The 17741-nt window shown below is 34.5% G+C and overlaps 1 protein-coding gene across 2 annotated transcripts in view; it reads left to right on the plus strand.

Moving 5' to 3' along the window:
* The window catches only part of kdr (kinase insert domain receptor (a type III receptor tyrosine kinase)), a 56644-nt gene that overhangs the window by 23097 nt on the left and 15806 nt on the right, over window positions 1–17741 (plus strand). For both annotated transcript variants that reach the window (XR_012395502.1, NM_001024653.2), the window contains 5 exon segments: window positions 6266–6377; window positions 9633–9741; window positions 9837–10181; window positions 12415–12561; window positions 14806–14937. Coding sequence is in view for 1 of the 2 variants with exons in the window: in NM_001024653.2 (NP_001019824.2) it covers window positions 6266–6377; window positions 9633–9741; window positions 9837–10181; window positions 12415–12561; window positions 14806–14937 (845 nt within the window). In the remaining variant the exon portion in view is untranslated.

Genomic DNA, 17741 nt, shown 5'->3' on the forward strand with positions numbered 1-17741 from the left:
AAACCAATTCATCTTTATATCTATAGCACTTTTACAATGTAGATTGTGTCAAAGCAGCTTAACATAAACTTTCTAGTTGATGTTCAGTTTAGTTTATTTCAGTGTGGTTTAATTTTCATTGCAGGAAGTCCAAAGACTAAAGAGCAAATCCATCGATGCTTAGCTTCACAAGTCCCAAACCAAGCAAGTCAGTGGCCACAGTGGCGAGGAACAAAACGTCACCGATTGACGAAAGTAAAGTAAAGCTGGGAGCTGTGGGGGCTATTGCCCCTGTCGTATTGCCAAAAACCCCTGATCTTTTGGAATATGTTGCACTTAAATAAAAATAGGTCTTATAAGATAAGATAAGAAGTACTTAAAGGCTCACGAAACACCAAAACACATTTTTTGAGCTGTTGACAGACGTATATGTGTCTCACACTGCTAAGAACACTATTAGGACAAATATATCTCACTAAAAAGTGAAAATTGGTTGTTTTTGCCTTATTTCGAGCAAATTTGTACTTCCAGTTTGAAACAAATTTTTGAAGCTGTGTCACGGCCATGAGATCTTAGCATCTGTTCCAGCGTGTAGACTGGACGTCTGTGCCTTGGAGTGCCTTATTACGTCTCCGAGTGCGCTGCATTAATGCATGAGTAAAACTTGTTTCAAACCAATCAGCGCACTCTATTGTGCAACTTCATTAATATTCATTACTGTCAAAATCAAAAAACAAGCAAAACAAGCGTGATGTGTTGCTTTTATAGTTTGCTGCAGTTAAGTTTTGTTTTCATTTTCTCTCTGTGAGAGTGCACAGTGTACGCGACGCTCAACAACAATAACTTGCGTGTCTAAGGAGGAACATTGTTTACCTGAGAGCTGTTCTCATCTGCAAATGCTGAGATCCGGATTCGCTTGTAGTCTCCTCTTAATAAAGACGTGGCTCTAGTTGCTGGTGATTGTCCTGTCTCTACAGATTTGGTCAGTGAGCGACCAGTGTTCTTTGTTTATTCAGTTAGTTCGTATAGAACTATTACACCGAGTGTAACATGTTAGCACCACAACCAAACTTTAACCTCGTGTAGGATTTTCACCGCATTTTGTGACCGGAATAACACATGCAGCTTTCTGACACTACCTGCCGTGTGCATCGACGTTTCCGGAAAATGCTGAGGGTTTTTTTCTCTCATTCGCCGTGCGGTATCAAACATTGCATGAAAAATACACGCTTAGAGCAGTTCCTCGAATCAAATATCTCGTTTGTCGCGAGGGGCAAGAATGAATTCCTTGAATGAAAGAGCCAAACTGCAGTTAAAGTCCACCATTTAATAATTTGGCAAATAATTCGACTACAGATGTCCATGTAAACACAGTCACTTTCTCCTCTGTGTGTGTGTGTGTGTGTGTGTGTGTGTGTGTGTGTGTGTGTGTGTGTGTGTGTGTGTTTTGCCTCTGAAACTCAGCGCATGCCCAAATAGACACTCCCACACCTTCCCACTTTTGTTCCTCCGACACTCCCCCCTAAACAGAGCTGGACACGCCCACTTTTCTGAAATGAGGGGGTTTCATGGCCCTTTAAAATGACTACATACATCACGCGCATTCCACTTAACACAGCATTTGTGTCCCGTAATTAAATAGTCAGCTGTTCAGCAGTACCTGTTTCTACCGGCATGTGGGAGTGGCACTGTTGTCAGAAGCTGTTAAAAAATTCCCGCCACTGCACTGTCATCCTTCATTCATTATTTTGAGTAGCTGAAGCTGATGAGGTAATAATACAACTGTTTCGCTAAACTTCTTCGCTAAACTAAGCATAAAAGGTGGGCGAGGCAGTGGCGCAGTTGGGTAGGCTAAATTGTCCGTAGTGTATGAGTGTGTTTGTGTGTGTGAATGTGTGTTTGTGGATGTTTCCCAGAGATGGGTTGCGGTTGGAAGGGCATCCGCTGCGTAAAAACTTGCTGGATAAGTTGGTGGTTCATTCTGCTGTGGCGACCCCGGATTAATAAAGGGACTAAGCCGACAAGAAAATGAATGAATGAGTATAAAATGTGTATAGTTTTGGTAAAATAAAATAACTGTAATCAATAAACTGTACATCATATCAATGGAAATTCATGCAAATTAGTCAGAAAAACGTACATTGTATTAGCTTTCTAGATATGATATAGATATCTAGGCATATTTATCTAGATATGATATAGCCAGTCACATCTGTTTCTGTAATAGTTCAATCGCAGTCAGTCAAGCGTATTATTTTAAAGCTATATTCTACTGTAACATGCTATGTCAGTTAGCATCAGATTATAAATCAGATCTTTTTTTCATTCAACTACAGCATTTGCTGGATGCCTTTATCCATATTAGGGATTTCCTGGAATGTTCTACTACTTTTGTGAGGCATATATGGAATTTCTGCTTAAGTATGAATGAATATGTCATTAAATGCATTTAAAGTGCTACAATGCCCACATGACCCTTTTTTGAGGAAAATTAAAAAGAAACTCTAAAGAAATTTGAAGTAAACATTTCTAGCATATACATTTTTTTGTACTATTTTTGACACAATTGATATTATATAAAAAAGTAGTGTATTGAATATCAATATTTTGCAAGGTATTGGATTTAGGGTGCTTTCACACCTATGAATCGATTCAGTTGTTCCGAAACAGAGATTACAAATGTTACATTGTTGCTCTTTGGTCTTGGAGCGATTCGCTTTCTCACTGCAATCGAACCGCTCTAGGGTTCGTTTCAATCGAGCCGAGACCACCTCATTGAAGCGTTCTCGGAGCGATTACTTTGGCGCAAAACAGAGCGCGATTGCCCTGTTCACATATGCCAAACGAACCGCGCTAACTGGGCAAACGAGACACGTTCCGAAACAAAAGTGTAGATGTGAAAGCACCCTTAGAAATTCCAGTATAATGACAACACTACACTTTAGTTAATCACTCTGTCCAAATGAACATGTTTGTAGCTTCACTTTGGATAACAACTCACACTATAAAATAAATCATATTTTCAGATTTGAAGACATGCAGAAAATTACATTTACAAAAAACAAACAGAAACTGCAAATCAGGAGGAGATTGGAGGCTCAAGAGTTATGATATGACTCATAACAGACTAGTAAATGAGAAGTGGGTTCATTTATCAATGTTTTTTCCTTGTTGGTGTTACAAGTCACAAATTTTCACAATTTATTGTTAAAATTCTGTCCAATCAAAAACGCTTTATTTATTATTAAACCATTCATAATCATGTTATTAAGATAAGAGTAGATCACCTTTTGAAAGTGGGGGTATTTTAGCACAGTGAATTAGAATTATTATTTTTTTGGGTTGGGTTGGGTGGGGAGGTGGACTTCTTTGGGGCTAAGCCCCTTATCCCTTTCGACCCTAGCAATGCCCCTGAAATTGCCATCATCTAAACAAAGAGGTATTTAAATTTCTTATGATTTTAAAAGTAAGATGAAACAAAGAAAACCTGTTTCAGAACGGCTTAGGTCTAGCGACTAAGTTACCATGTTATTGTAACTGATTTTCAGAAACAGGATCTCCCTCATTTCAGGGTTAACATACTCTGAGTTTACACTTAACCTTGTTTCTGAAACAGCCATAGTTTGCTGTAGGATTTGTTGAGTTTGTTTAGCTCTCCATTTCAAGAGATGACAACTCTGTTAGCATATTTTTCCCTGGTGTTTAAGTCTTTCCCACTGTGCAGTTCAGTAGCATGTTGTGCTCTAATTGGGCATTCATCCTGAAACTGCTGCTGAGATTGAGCCAACCAGCCTGTTTTCTTCAGCAAGACTCTGTGAGCTCAGGTTTATGCTGATTTTCAGCCTCCATTCACAGAACGTCACTTTCAAGGATGTTGTGACCATGTAATGAACGTTGAGTCTTATCTCCAGATTGCACCTCCTCATCTACTTCCTCGGTCCTCATCACAACTTCCTGTTGTTCTAAAAACAGACGAGCATTCAAATCCGTGTCCTTGATCAGACATGGAAATAACACAAACTCTGTCTCTGTGTCCGGCTAACCAGAGTTCACCTTCATTCTCACCTTTGAGTACAGATTTTCTGCGTGCTTTTTTTGTGTTTACCATCTTTTTCCCCCCTCTTTCCCTTTTGCTCATCTCTGACCTACATGAGGTGCTTAAATGATGAACACAAGTTTGTTGACATTTATGATTATTGTGCTTGCTCATAAATCTTTGCATGGCAATCGGTTACAGGATATTTAAATTTAGATTGTTAATAATAGATGCATTGTTGTTGTTGATTCAGTCTGTTGTTTTCTGTTCCTCCTCAAGAAGGGGAGATAGATACAAGAGTTTATTTCTGTGTGCATGCTGTCTTTTGAGATGAATATGTATGTTAATATATTACCAGATAATATATTATTTATTAAATAATACATGCAATTTAATATTCATAGTATTGAATGTTGACATGGAGAATTTTTTTTACATGTAATGCTTTTTAAATTTTTCTGTATTATTAATACAAAAATAATAACAATAAAATGATGATGATAATAATAATAATAATAATAAATAATAATTATTATTGTTGATGTTAATATTATTATAGTTATTATTTAATTGTGTATTATTGTCACATTTTGATATAGTTATTATTATTGTACTGAAGAACAAAATGAATACATTATGTTTTTTTTAAATAGTAATAATAATAATAGCATAAATTCTGGAAGAAATTTTATATTACATTGTACTATATGAGCAATATCTACTATTGTTGTAAAACAACATAAAAATAAATTACTGGAAAATATAATAATAATAATAATAATAATAATAATAATAATAATAATTATTATTATTATTATTGTTTTTGTTGTTGTTGTTATCATTATTATTTAATTTTGCATTGTCACATTTAGATATAGTTATTATTATTGTACTAGAGAACAAAATGAATACATTATGTTTTTTAAAGAATAGTAAAAATAATAATAATAACGTAAATTCTGGAAGAAAATTTATATTACATTGTATTTTATATGCAATATCTATTATTGTTTTAAAACAGCATAAAAATAAATTACTTGAAAAATATAATAATAATAATAATAATAATTATTATTATTATTCTATTAATATTATTATTATTATTATTATTATTATTATTATTTATTGTTATTGTTGTATTAATTATTATCATTATTCTTTAATTTTGTATTATTGTCACATTTTGATATTGTAATTATCATAGTACTAAATAACAAAATGAATGCAATATGTTTTTAACAGTAATAATAATAATAATAATAATAATAATAATAATAATAATAAAATAATAACAACAATAATGATAGTAATAATATTTTTTATTATTATTACTACCATGATTTTGATTATTATTATTATTACTAATATTATTATTATTATCATTGTTATTATGATGATGATTATTATTATTATGTAATGATTATTATTATTATTGCTATGATTAGTATTATTATTATTATTAATAATAATATTATAATTATTATTATTATTTATTATTATTAATATTATTACTATTTTATTATGTATTATTGTCACATTTTGACATTGTTACTATTGTATTAAATAAAATGAATACAATATGTTTTAATAATAATATTAATAATAATATAATAAGAAAAATTTTATTTTACATCGTACTGTCGCCACTGCCTCGCATGGTTCAGGATTGGTAGAGCTACGCATCGATGAATTTGCTCTTCGGTGTTTGAACTCTCAGTAATGATTAAATCACACTGAACTGAGCTAAACTGAACTGAACTGAACTTAAACACTAAAACCTGAACCACACTGTTCCAGTTACTATGACCATTTATGTGAAGCTGCTTTGACACAATCTACATTGTAAAAGCGCTATACAAATAAAGCTGAATTGAATTGAATTGAATACTGTCTGTACAAATTGTATTGTTGTTATAGCACAATTTAATTCAAATTAACATTAATTATTTAATTATTAAATTAATTATTATAATAATAAATAATTATAATTATAATAATAATATACATAACATATAAATAGTATATAATAAATTAATTGTATATTACTATATAATATTTATGTATGGTATATGGTAATATACCACATATAAATAGTATATAGTCATATATAATAAATAAAAAATGCTATTATTATTAATATTATTATGAAAATTATTATTATTAGTATTTAACATAATTAATTATAATACAATTTATTTTTGAGTTTTTCAAAAATTGTCAAATTATCATATTGTTGTGTGTTATTTACAGACCAAAATCAGATACGAGGATGGCAAAGTGTGACAAATGGAGGGAGATGTCAAACAACACAGGAAAGAATCCCCTCATCAGCCAGACATCTGTTGATGAACGCACTCTCAAGGTAGATAACCTACTATTACTTTTGAACAAACATAGAGTTGTCACCATGGAAATAAACTGCTGGGTCCAAATATCTGAGACTGGCGTTCAAAATCCAATTTTAACTTGTTAATAAACTTAAAACAATGACGTGTTCGGATGTATCATTTATAAGAAATATTTAAGATTCTGGGTTGCTAATCAAATAAGCAAGTGTATCAGCTGCTTTGTACATACAGTCATATGATCTTGATTTTACTGAAGTTTAAAGGAATAGTTTACACAAAAATAAAAATTCTGTCTTCATTTGCTCACCCTTTGCTTGTTCCAAACCTGTTTGAGTTTCTTTCTTCTGTTGAACTTAAAACAAGACTTTTTGAAGAATGCTGGAAAGCAGTAGTCACTGACTTCTATAACATTTTCCCCTCATATGGCATGAGCTCTGTTGGTGTCATGTCTATGCTGTCGCAATATGCAAAAATGATGTATAGAAAACACATTTAGACACATAATTTAATCAGACTACAATGAGTACATGTAAACAGATCTGGCAATTGGATTCAATTCATTCATATTGACGAAAGTTGGTGCATGTAAATGTAGCTGGGATAACCTGGGAAAAGTCTGTAAAATAAGTGTTTTTCTGTAAACATTTAATGAAAAAATCTGTAGATTTATTATCTTTTGCACTTTATTTCAACAAAGAAATTTAACAGTATTATGTCTTTTGTTTGGCAGCCCTAGCTGCCAGTCACTTTTTGTACGAATTTTTTTTTTTTTTTTTACAGAGCAAGTAATTACACTTGATTACTTTAATTTTACATCGTTTTAAATGTACTTAAAAAAAAAACAAAAAAAAAAACAGGAAAAAACACTGTGTAAATAATACGACAAATTTATTGTATAATTTGCTGTAATTTGTCATTAATTATATAGTACGTAAAATAACAGTCAAGCTGTTAATTTACAAACATTGTTTGTAATTTTTACAGACTTTTGAATATAATTTAAAATAACAGAAAAAATACTCTATAAATAATACTGTAATTTCCCTGTATAATAAATAAAATTGTCTGTAATTTGTCTTTAATGATAAAGTACCTAAAATGAAAGTCACATTGTTCATTTGGAGAGATTGTTTGTCATTTTACGAAGTTTTGAATAAAATTTTAAATGACAAAAAAATTACTGTAAAAAATTTTACGATATTTTCTGTAAAATTAGTTTTTTTCTTTACAGTGTATGCTAAGATCATTTAAGTTTTTTTTTTTTTTTTGCATAAATATTAATTTCATTAGAATGAAATTCTATAGACAATTGTATAGAACACAAAAAAAATATGTTTTATAGAATTATCTGTTGTGTGTTGTCTTAGACCTGACTCATGGCCGAGAATTAGGTTTATTAAGTCTAAACTCCAAATTGTCCCTAGTGTATGTGTGTGAATGAGATTGTATGGATGTTTCCCAGTGATGGGTTGCAGCTGGAAGGGCATCCGCTGCGTAAAACATATGCTGGATAAGTTGGCGGTTCATTCCACTGTGGCGACCCAAGATTAATAAAGAGACCAAAAAGAAAATGAATGAAGGAATGAAGTCTAAACTCCCTGACCTCATCCCTCCTTTCTGCTTTATAAAAAAACAATCTATCAGGAGCCATTAGTCAAAAATAAGACCATATTGTTTAAACTTTAGACTTGCAAACTCACTGCAGCCTTCATGAAAGGCTGTTATTCCTGCCATAAAATGCATAAGTGGCGTGTGAGCTGCGCATATTTTTTTGACATGAATGTTTACAACTAGGATTCATACATGGAGCAGGAACGCGAGCAGCGTGTCAGCGCAAGCAGGAGAGGGGTGAGAGGCGTGCGGACATGCCATCTGCAAGCATGCGTCAGTTTGTTTTTGATTACATGGCTTTCACCAGCCTTGATTCGGTTTCAAACAGAGAATAAAGTCTTTATATAACGAAAAAAAGTCTTTAAAACTCTTTATTAAAGCAAAAAAAAAATTTCACTGAGATGATTTTTCTGCATGAGAAAATGGATGTGTGGCATGAGAGAGTTAGAATACTGTCAATTGCGTGACTCTCACGCCAAATGCGTGAGAGTTGGCAGCTATGTTAAAGTTATAATTTGCCTTCAATGGGTTATGATCACACTACCAATGCCTATTTCTCCAGCATTAACCTACAATCTAAATATACTGAAGTATGCACATGTGCCCCAAAGACTTCTGAAAATGATTGAAGTAGTCAGATTAAAGTGATTACACACACACACACACACATATATATATATATATATTTTTTTTTTGCGATTGGATTGGATTAGAAAAGGAAGAGCTCAATCTGATAGATTAAGGTATTTATATAAATGTTGTTTAATTGAACATTTCAATTGAACTGTAAATCTGATTACAAATGGATTATTTGGGTGCATGTAAACAGCCAATAGGGGTGTGAACCTACGCTGCTCTCACAGTTCGGTTTGGTTACAGTTATCATGCCATCGATTTGGGTTCAGTTTTTTGGTGCATCATGATGCATTGACAATGCTTTCATTTCCACAAGTATCGCTTTAACCACCGAGAGGAGAGGAAAATTGACCTTACAAATATGCCAATAATTCAAAGGTGCAATGTGAGAGAGATGGAGTTTTAAAGCATTCCTTTTCTCCCTAGCAGTGAAATGGCAGCTCCTGGCTTCTACTGTACTTCAATGTTAGTGAAAGAAAAATTGCAAGCAGTCAATTGTGCACAGTTGTCTGTTTTTAAATAGTTGGAGCATTTTATTTATTAACCCTCGCCAGCTTTGCCATAGTATTCTAGCATGACATATAGCGCATATGACAGAAATGATGGCAGTACGTAGTAACCGGTTATTTTGACACCCTTTATAGCCAGCGTTTATCAGTTACCAGCATTTTTAGATATATCATTTTGTGTTCAAAAAAGAAAGAAACTAATAAACTTGGATCCCCATGTTGATTAAATTGGTGATTATTTTACTTTTTGGGTAAACTATTCTTTTAACATATTAACTGAATCAGCGAATGTCATCCTAGATCATCATTTTACGGTATTTATCTCATTAAATCAAAGTGGATAAACCAGATTCAAAGACTTTCTTGAAATTCATGTACTTTTTTTATCCTAACATTTAATTTTGAAAATGCAAAAGATGAGCTTTTTAATTTATGCACCAAGTTTCTGTATTGAGGGTTAATCTTGATAAATCTGGTAAAAATGCATTTTATACACAATGTGCCTTTCTGCAGACCATCAGCACTCTGAAGATCCAGAAAGCAGTGGATCATGCCCTATACAGGTGCATCGCTACCAATAAGATGGGTCAAGATCAGCGAGTCATTGTGTTTCAAGTAACTCGTAAGTGCCTCCAAACCTATGACAATCCCAAATTAAATTGGATTTAAGTAAAGATATAATCAAGTTCAACCTTCATATATTTGTCTTATTCACAGGTTTTCTCAACCTAAGCGTCCTCCCCTCCAGCAGCCCTATTGAAGGACAGGATGTTATAATGCGTTGTGTAGCAGACCGGCTGCTGTACTATAACTTGCGCTGGTATCGGGTAGCAAATGTAGCCAACCATGATCCACCTCCAGCAGCTGTGCCGTGTGATACTCTCACACTGTCACACTTACACCAGCCCAACGTCACTGTTTCAGGCCTGCAGGGGACCAATGTCACACTGGACATGCCCATACCCAATGCCACAATGATGGACCAAGGCTTGTACGCTTGCCAGGTGGAGATTGTGGGCACCAATGAGAAAACCTGCTTACTTCACAATCTCAGACTCAGAGGTAGGTCCTTAGTTTACATTGAGTGGAAACCTGTTTGAAAACAGTCATTATTTTTAGTATTTCAATTGTTGGAGATGCTAAAGTGTGGTATGTGTGGTGGATACACTAGGGTATGGCTAATTTCAGACTTGACTGTAATTATCTCAGTGTGCTTTCACATCTGTTGTTCAATTCATTTGGTCCAGCCCAAGGGCAACATTGTCGCAATTTTCTGCCATTTTGGGTCCTTTTCACACCACACTGATTGCTTTGGTCCGAACCAGTTGAAAAGAACCAAAATGCAGTCATGTGATAAAATCCACATCACTTATTGGCCAGATGTTATTGAACGTATTTCCTTAACTGGTTTTCGATTTGTCAAAATTAACATGTGGGGAAAAGCCAATGGAATTACCGCAATTAAATAAACTGACATAAAATGTCGCTTTTTACTATGAAGAGACGACTGCACTGGCTGATTGTATCCCTGGTCATAGTGTACTATATAGTTAGCATACATCACTTTGGACAAACTACACATTTTCTACTATACATCGGACTACAGCAGCTGTATTAATCCAAAAAGGCGCAGTACTTTTTGCGGTTGGGTCTGTTCTAGTTCGGATCATGTTTTCTCCACAAACAAACCACTCCGGGGTTTGTTTGAAAGCATATCGAGACCACCTCTTTAAGGAGGTCTCGGTATGCTTTTTTGGTCCTCTTTTGGAGCACACTTCAGTCCGATTGCTACATTAACACCTGCCCAAATGAACTGCACCAAGATTCAACTGAACTAAATAAGGCAAGTGTGAAAACACCCTCATACTAACTTTTAATTTTGGAAATGTTTCATTCGCATTTGTGTCATCTTGCATTGGTAACAAGTATCACATGGTTTCGAAAGATTTTACTGTTGTATTTCTCACAAACATTACATGAGATCTGCTTCTTTCAAGTCTGTCCATGTGCTTTTTATCTGATGCAGCCAAGGCAGAGATTGAGGCACACTCTGAAAGGCACGTGGGAACGGTGGGCCGGGAAAACTTGCATTAAAGGCACAGGCCACTAAAACAGCTACAGTGTGTTCAGAGCAGAAAATCCCAATATTCTGAAAGCTATAATAAATAATCTGATGGGTGTTTTGAGCTGAAACTTTACAGACACATTCTGGAGACACAAAAGACTTCTCTTAACCCTTGAAAAAGGGGTAAAATAGGTGTTTTATAAAGATTAAGTAAATTACTTTAATTACTTACTCAAGTAACTTACTTTTGGGGTGCTTTCACACCTGTGAATCGATTCAGTTGTTCCGAAACAGGGATTAAAATTGTTACATTGTTGCTCTTTGTTCTTGGTGCGGTTCGCTTTCACATGGCAAAGTTTCTAAATGGACCAAAAGAGCTAAAACAAGTCACGTGTGAGTAAACTCTACTCTCATTGGTCAGAGTTTCATGGTTAATTTTTGTCCCGCTCAGCTGTCTGGGCGATGGTAGTGGTTTGGTAGTGTTTGACAAGATGCGCGCGACTTGTCTGAAGAGCGAGGAGGGATGCAGTGGGGAGGGGTGAGACTAGGGATGTCTATTGAATGACCTCCCGGCTCCCGCCCTACTCATAATTCTCTTTTATATAGACGTATGCCTATTACAAATACATAAAACACTGTGATATAACCGGGCTAGGATCGTATCGCTTTCTCATTACAATCGATCCGCTCCAGTGTTCGTATCAATCGAGCTGAGACCACCTCATTCAAGCAATCTCGGATCTGAGAGCGATTTGTGTTTTCACATATGCCAAACGAACCGCGCTAACTGGGCAAACGAGACAGGTTCCGAAACAAAAGTCTAGGTGTGAACACACCCTTAGTCAGAGCCTGCTGTACTTTAACTTGTGCTGCTATTGGTAGTTAGTAAAGTAGCTATTTGCTTTTGACAGGGTATGCCTGTCAAGTCACAAATGTAATTTGATACAGACACCAAAATCTTACATCTCATCATAACCAGTGATTAATATAATAGATCAGGAATCTAAATGTAAAATTATTCATCACAAAATGAAAGTGTTTTTAATTTCATTTTATTGAAATAAAATTGAGTAGTTATTAGTCTAATTAGTCATTAGCAGTTTAAACATTACCCTGCAGCCCTATAGTGGTGCACAAACCATACATGTAATAGAATTACCTTGCTTAGTTTGCTAATGTTCAGGTTTGATATATTTAGTCGGTTTCTAATTAGTTTTTATGTTTTTGCAGCTCTTGAGATGTCCAGAATTGTGACTAATCTGACGGACCAGAGAGTGAACGTAAGCGACTCCACCACTCTAGTGTGTGAAGTGTCCGGCACACCGACCCCTACTATAGTCTGGACTAAAGACAACCAGACTGTTATGGAGGGTTCAGGTGAGATCAAGAAAACATCTGTAGAAGTGTAAAGAAGCAACAACAATAACACCTCTCTTCAGATCCTCAGTGACAGCTCCATTAAGGCTGGAATAAACTACACAGGTTTCTGAAGTATAGACAAGTAGTGCTGTTTAAAGGGGTGGTCCAGAGTGTGTTTTTAAGGCTTGGTTGTATGTATAAGATGCAAAGCAATGTGTGATCATGCTTCATTTGTAAAAAAAATCACATAATTTTTTAAAATAAATTTTACTTTGATTATATACAGCTACTCAGCTAACATGAAAACCATTCTCATATTTCCTAGTTCTTCTGAAAGGCCGGCCCTCAGGAGGCTCTGATTAGTCAGCTAACATAATGTTCTATGATTCAGGCATCAGCTCCAGGAAAAGCGTCACGCCCCTACAAGCACACGCTTTTGCATTGTGTAAACACTATCAGCCAGAGTATCAGTTTGTGCCTGAATCAAACAGAAAATCACATAGAGGACAGAGCTGAACCTCACGCCTGCTCTCTAAAATAAAATTTGACACGTGTCTTTCACATATATTTGGGTTCTAAGCATGTGTAAGTAATATGAAACGTTCACATATCTTTTGCAAGTTTGTTATTTGAGATGTAATGCACGGAAAGCAGCTGCATAGAGAGACACTGCAGTGCTGCTGAAGATTGTGGGTGTTTTTACCGGTTTGGCAGATAAATATGAATTTGTAGCTAAATTGTTAACAGTGCCAAACAGCATTTCCCGTTGTTTACATCCTTGTTTACATCCTCGCTACAACACACCAATAATGCTAGAAACTGCATGTCATAGGTCAATTTTAACAAATAGAAATACTTACAAGTTGTGTCTCACAATCCACAGCTTCGTCGGTTGAAGGAGTTTTTAGCTGAATCCAGCACTGAAATGGGAGAGATTCTGGAAGCTGTCCTTTGTCAAATGCTATCTATCTATTTTTTTATAATTGCTGGAACATAATTAAAATTAAATTGTAAGCAGAAACAAAACAAGCTCTGTGGAAATAGCAGCATTTGGACACCATTTTAGCTTTCTCTGCTATTACATTACATCGCCTCTGGCCATGCCCCTTTGCTGCACGGGGTGTATGCGTGTAATGAATGGGCACAATCTGAAGCGTTTGTGATCTCACTAGCCTGGATGTTGATTTTTGTAGTCCCCAAACTTTGTTCGCTGTTGGCTTCGCTAAGCTAAATCTGTATAAGCCAATGTTTCCCTTTGCATTTAACTTTGAGCATTTTACATTCAGAGATGTTGTTTATGTTCACGCAGCTACATTACACACCAACTAAAGCTTAAAATATGATATCGTAGTGGACCACCCCTTTAAATTTACTAAAACTAATTATAGTAAACTTAGTTTTACTTGAGCAGTTAAACAACTTTTTTGTTTAAACAACTAACTTAAAAAACAAACTAAAGTCAAATAAAAATACCAAAATAAAAGATCATTAAAAATAATAATATACAACGTACTACCAACATTGCTGATGAGTGAACATTATTTGCTAAACAGTTCATCTGCAGACTAACTGTCTTAGATACATATTTAATGATAGACGCATATACAGATTATTTTTTTTTGCTTCATAAAATGAATGGATACAGTACTTTTAGAGGTTTAATTGTGTGTTTTTGTTTAATTGTGTGTAAAGAACATGTATTTCTGTATTTGTTTAAATTTGTATAGGTTGTTTCAGTACCAAAAATTATTTTTAACTATTTTTATGAGTTTACTCCTTCATTGCTAATTAAATAATACAATAATTATTCTGATTTATATATATATATATATATATATATATATATATATATATATATATATATATATATATATATATATATATATATATATATATATAWATATATATATATATATATATATATATATATATATATATATATATATATATATATATATATATATATATATATATATATATATAATACTGTTTTTTATCTGTTAAAATTATTTTGCAACACAGGTTACTCTTCCTCTGTCTTAGAAAGTGAATTATGTACAAAAGTGTATGATGAATAGTTTCTTTTACTTTGCTGCACTGCTGGAGGTGAATCTGTTTTTTTTTTTTGGAATAATTCTTTTTGTTTGTATACTTCTAAAATGACTTAAGTCAGTTTAAACAAGTGTATCTTTTGATATAGTGAGTTTAATTGTTTTTCTACAATAAACAGTAATGCTCATGTTGATGCTTTTCTGTTGTCAGGTGTAATTCTGAAACGCTCAAATCGTGTCTTGACCATCCAGAGGGTGAAAAAAGAGGACAGTGGTCTGTACATTTGTACAGCATGCAACCAGCAGGGCTGTGAATCCAGTGAGGCTCGTATCTCTGTGGACGGTGAGTGTGTGTTTAAGCAGTACTGCTTGATATATCTTTAAAAAGATTATCACAATTTGTAATAGCTGGTTTATGTTTCATTACATTTCTTCCTGTGATCACAACATCAGAATGTTCCTCAACCGTTGTACCAGCTTTCACACATTTCTTTCATGATATTTCTGAAATTACTCTCATTTGGGTAACGCTTTCTTTTACAACCCACAAAGTACCACGTAAGTACAGTGAAATAGCATTGTACTTTGCTGTACATATAGTATAAGTATAAAGAACATATGTGTAGGCAAAAGGGAACAAACTGTAATGCTTGGGTAGTAAGAGGTTAACAATCAGAAATGCATTACGCAAAGTATTGTGAAAGTATATGGAAATGAAATTATGAAACCATATTGTATACTGTATGTATTTTAAATCTGCAATTCAATATAAAAATATATTTCCATACACTACTTACCTTATGAAAGTGTAGTTGTCGGTCTCACCACCACCAGCAGTGTCTCAACATCACTTGCAACATATAGGCTAACTCTGCATGATGTACAGTAGGCCTACTGTCAGGGTTCAATGCAGATTAAAACAGGCTGGCACCTTTACTGCTGTTTGTTTGGTGTGGAAGGGACCAACTGTTGCATTTGAGTGAATGTATAGCTGATTTTTTTATAGAAAAATGTAGTGTGTAATTCTTCAATTAATTAAAGCCGCTGCTGTAGTTTTCTCTGTTCTTACTGTTCAAATATGCACTTATGCATTGAAGTTCAGCTCCTTCCCTCTTTGTTCCCTGTAGTTAAAGGGTAATTACAGTATTTCTTCCCCCCTTGTTCCCTGTGGTTAAAAGGTAAAAACAGCAATTGTAGGTTGTAAATTAAAGTGAAGAATTGCTCCCCCCTTGTTCCCTGTAGTTAAATGGTAAATACAGAATTTGCAGGTGGTAAATTAAAGTGAAGCATTGTTCCCATCTTGTTCCTTGTAGTTAAAATGTAATTACATCATGGTAAGGTCTTGAAGGTAGTGAAATAAATATACAAAAACACAATATATTTCTTTATTTTGTAACCTTTATTTTAATAAAAAGGCATTTTAAAACACTTAATCTTAATCAAACATTGTCTTGAGTATCATTGCCTGTAATCAAACAACAAAACAACACATTATTTCCTTCCCACTTTTTTTTTTTTGGCATCTCTTGCTTGGTTTCTTTTTTTCTGCTCTTCTTCTTCTTAACTTCCACTGAGGACTCTGATGAGTACCGATGAGTAGCTGATGGAATCCCATGGGTCTTGCTGCTCTGCATTTTATATAAAAAATACGAACAGACATAAAGGTTTTTAGCAAGCTATACATGTTCCTTTTGCTGTTTAATATGCGTGTGTGTTGGTTGTCCAACAATTTCACATTTAGAGATACCATATGGATACTATACATTACTATCAACCAAAACCATAGATATATACACTAGATGTCGCCTGGCCTATTGTTGTCTATTGGACGGAATGCGTCAATAGCGCCGCCATCTTGCTACAGGGTAGCGCTCCTTTGAAATGAATGCGGGACCAAGGTACAGTGGAGGACTGTGGCCATCCAAAGCCAGAGATATACACATATACACATATATCTAGGATCGGGAGTTTTCCTGGATGTTAGTATGTAATTTTTTTTTTCTAATTACGAAAATTATAATTTTACATCACTTTTCTACACTGATGGATCAGTGACCGCACGGGCATTCCTGACAAAAAGCTTGTGTTTGTGTGGACAGAAATGTACTATCCTTCCTCCCTGTTAAATTTGATCTAATCCTGTCCTGCAACACATCTCCTCTCCTGCTTTCACTCCTTATACTGACGGAGGGAGCGATTCGTTTGTGAATGAATCCCCCGAACGACTCGTTCACTAACGTTAGCCGACAATAATACAAGTTTCTGGCAGCGCAGCATCTGGTTGTCATATTTCTTTTGCATTGTTTGCTGATTTTATTCAACAAAACTAGCATAAGCCGAGTGTTTAGTGCGAGTTGGTGCTGCTTTGCCGTATGGTGAATGCACCCATAGGCAGCGCTGAAGTCCCGCATCTTCACGTAATAACACTGTCTTGACTAGTGCGGTTGAATGACTCTTGTCCTGGGAGCACTGTACCAATGTGGCGGCGCTATTGACGCATGCTCAGGGTCCCTATGCGATATCTAGAGTATATATCTATGAACCAAAACTACTATCATCAGATCATATGGGAGATTGTAATAATTTATAGTAATAATAATTAAAGCGAAATGAGAAAAAGTTTAAGTATAAGTGCAGGCATTACAAACTTTGAATTAAAGTATTTGCAGTTTTATATATCAAATTCTGTGTCACTTGGAAATAGTAAGTATATTACAGGTACTTTGCATGTTGCATATCTAGTTGTTACCCCCTTATTACCCAAGCATTACAGTTTGTTCCCTTATACCTACACATACGTTCTCGTTCTTTATACTTATACTATACATACAGAAAAGTACACCGTTATTTCACTGTACTTACGCGACACTTTGCGGGTTGTAAAAGAAAGCATTACCCAAAATTGTAGGCATCCAATGACTTGTAGGCCTTTAACTTCTCTCTTGTAAAATCACTTGGAGTTTCAATGAGATTGTATATTTGGGGCTGGATGCTTGGCCATTTCTTCTTATCCAATATACATTGGGAGGGTGATATTACAAATGGACCTGTCAGATGAACGCCGCTCACTTTAACTTTAATTTTGCAGAATAACTGGGTGAGAATCTGTTATAATATGCTGAAAGCATTATGTAAATAATATACTGT

Source organism: Danio rerio, chromosome 20, assembly GCF_049306965.1.
Source record: "Danio rerio strain Tuebingen ecotype United States chromosome 20, GRCz12tu, whole genome shotgun sequence".
In the NCBI taxonomy this organism is placed as follows: domain Eukaryota; kingdom Metazoa; phylum Chordata; class Actinopteri; order Cypriniformes; family Danionidae; genus Danio; species Danio rerio.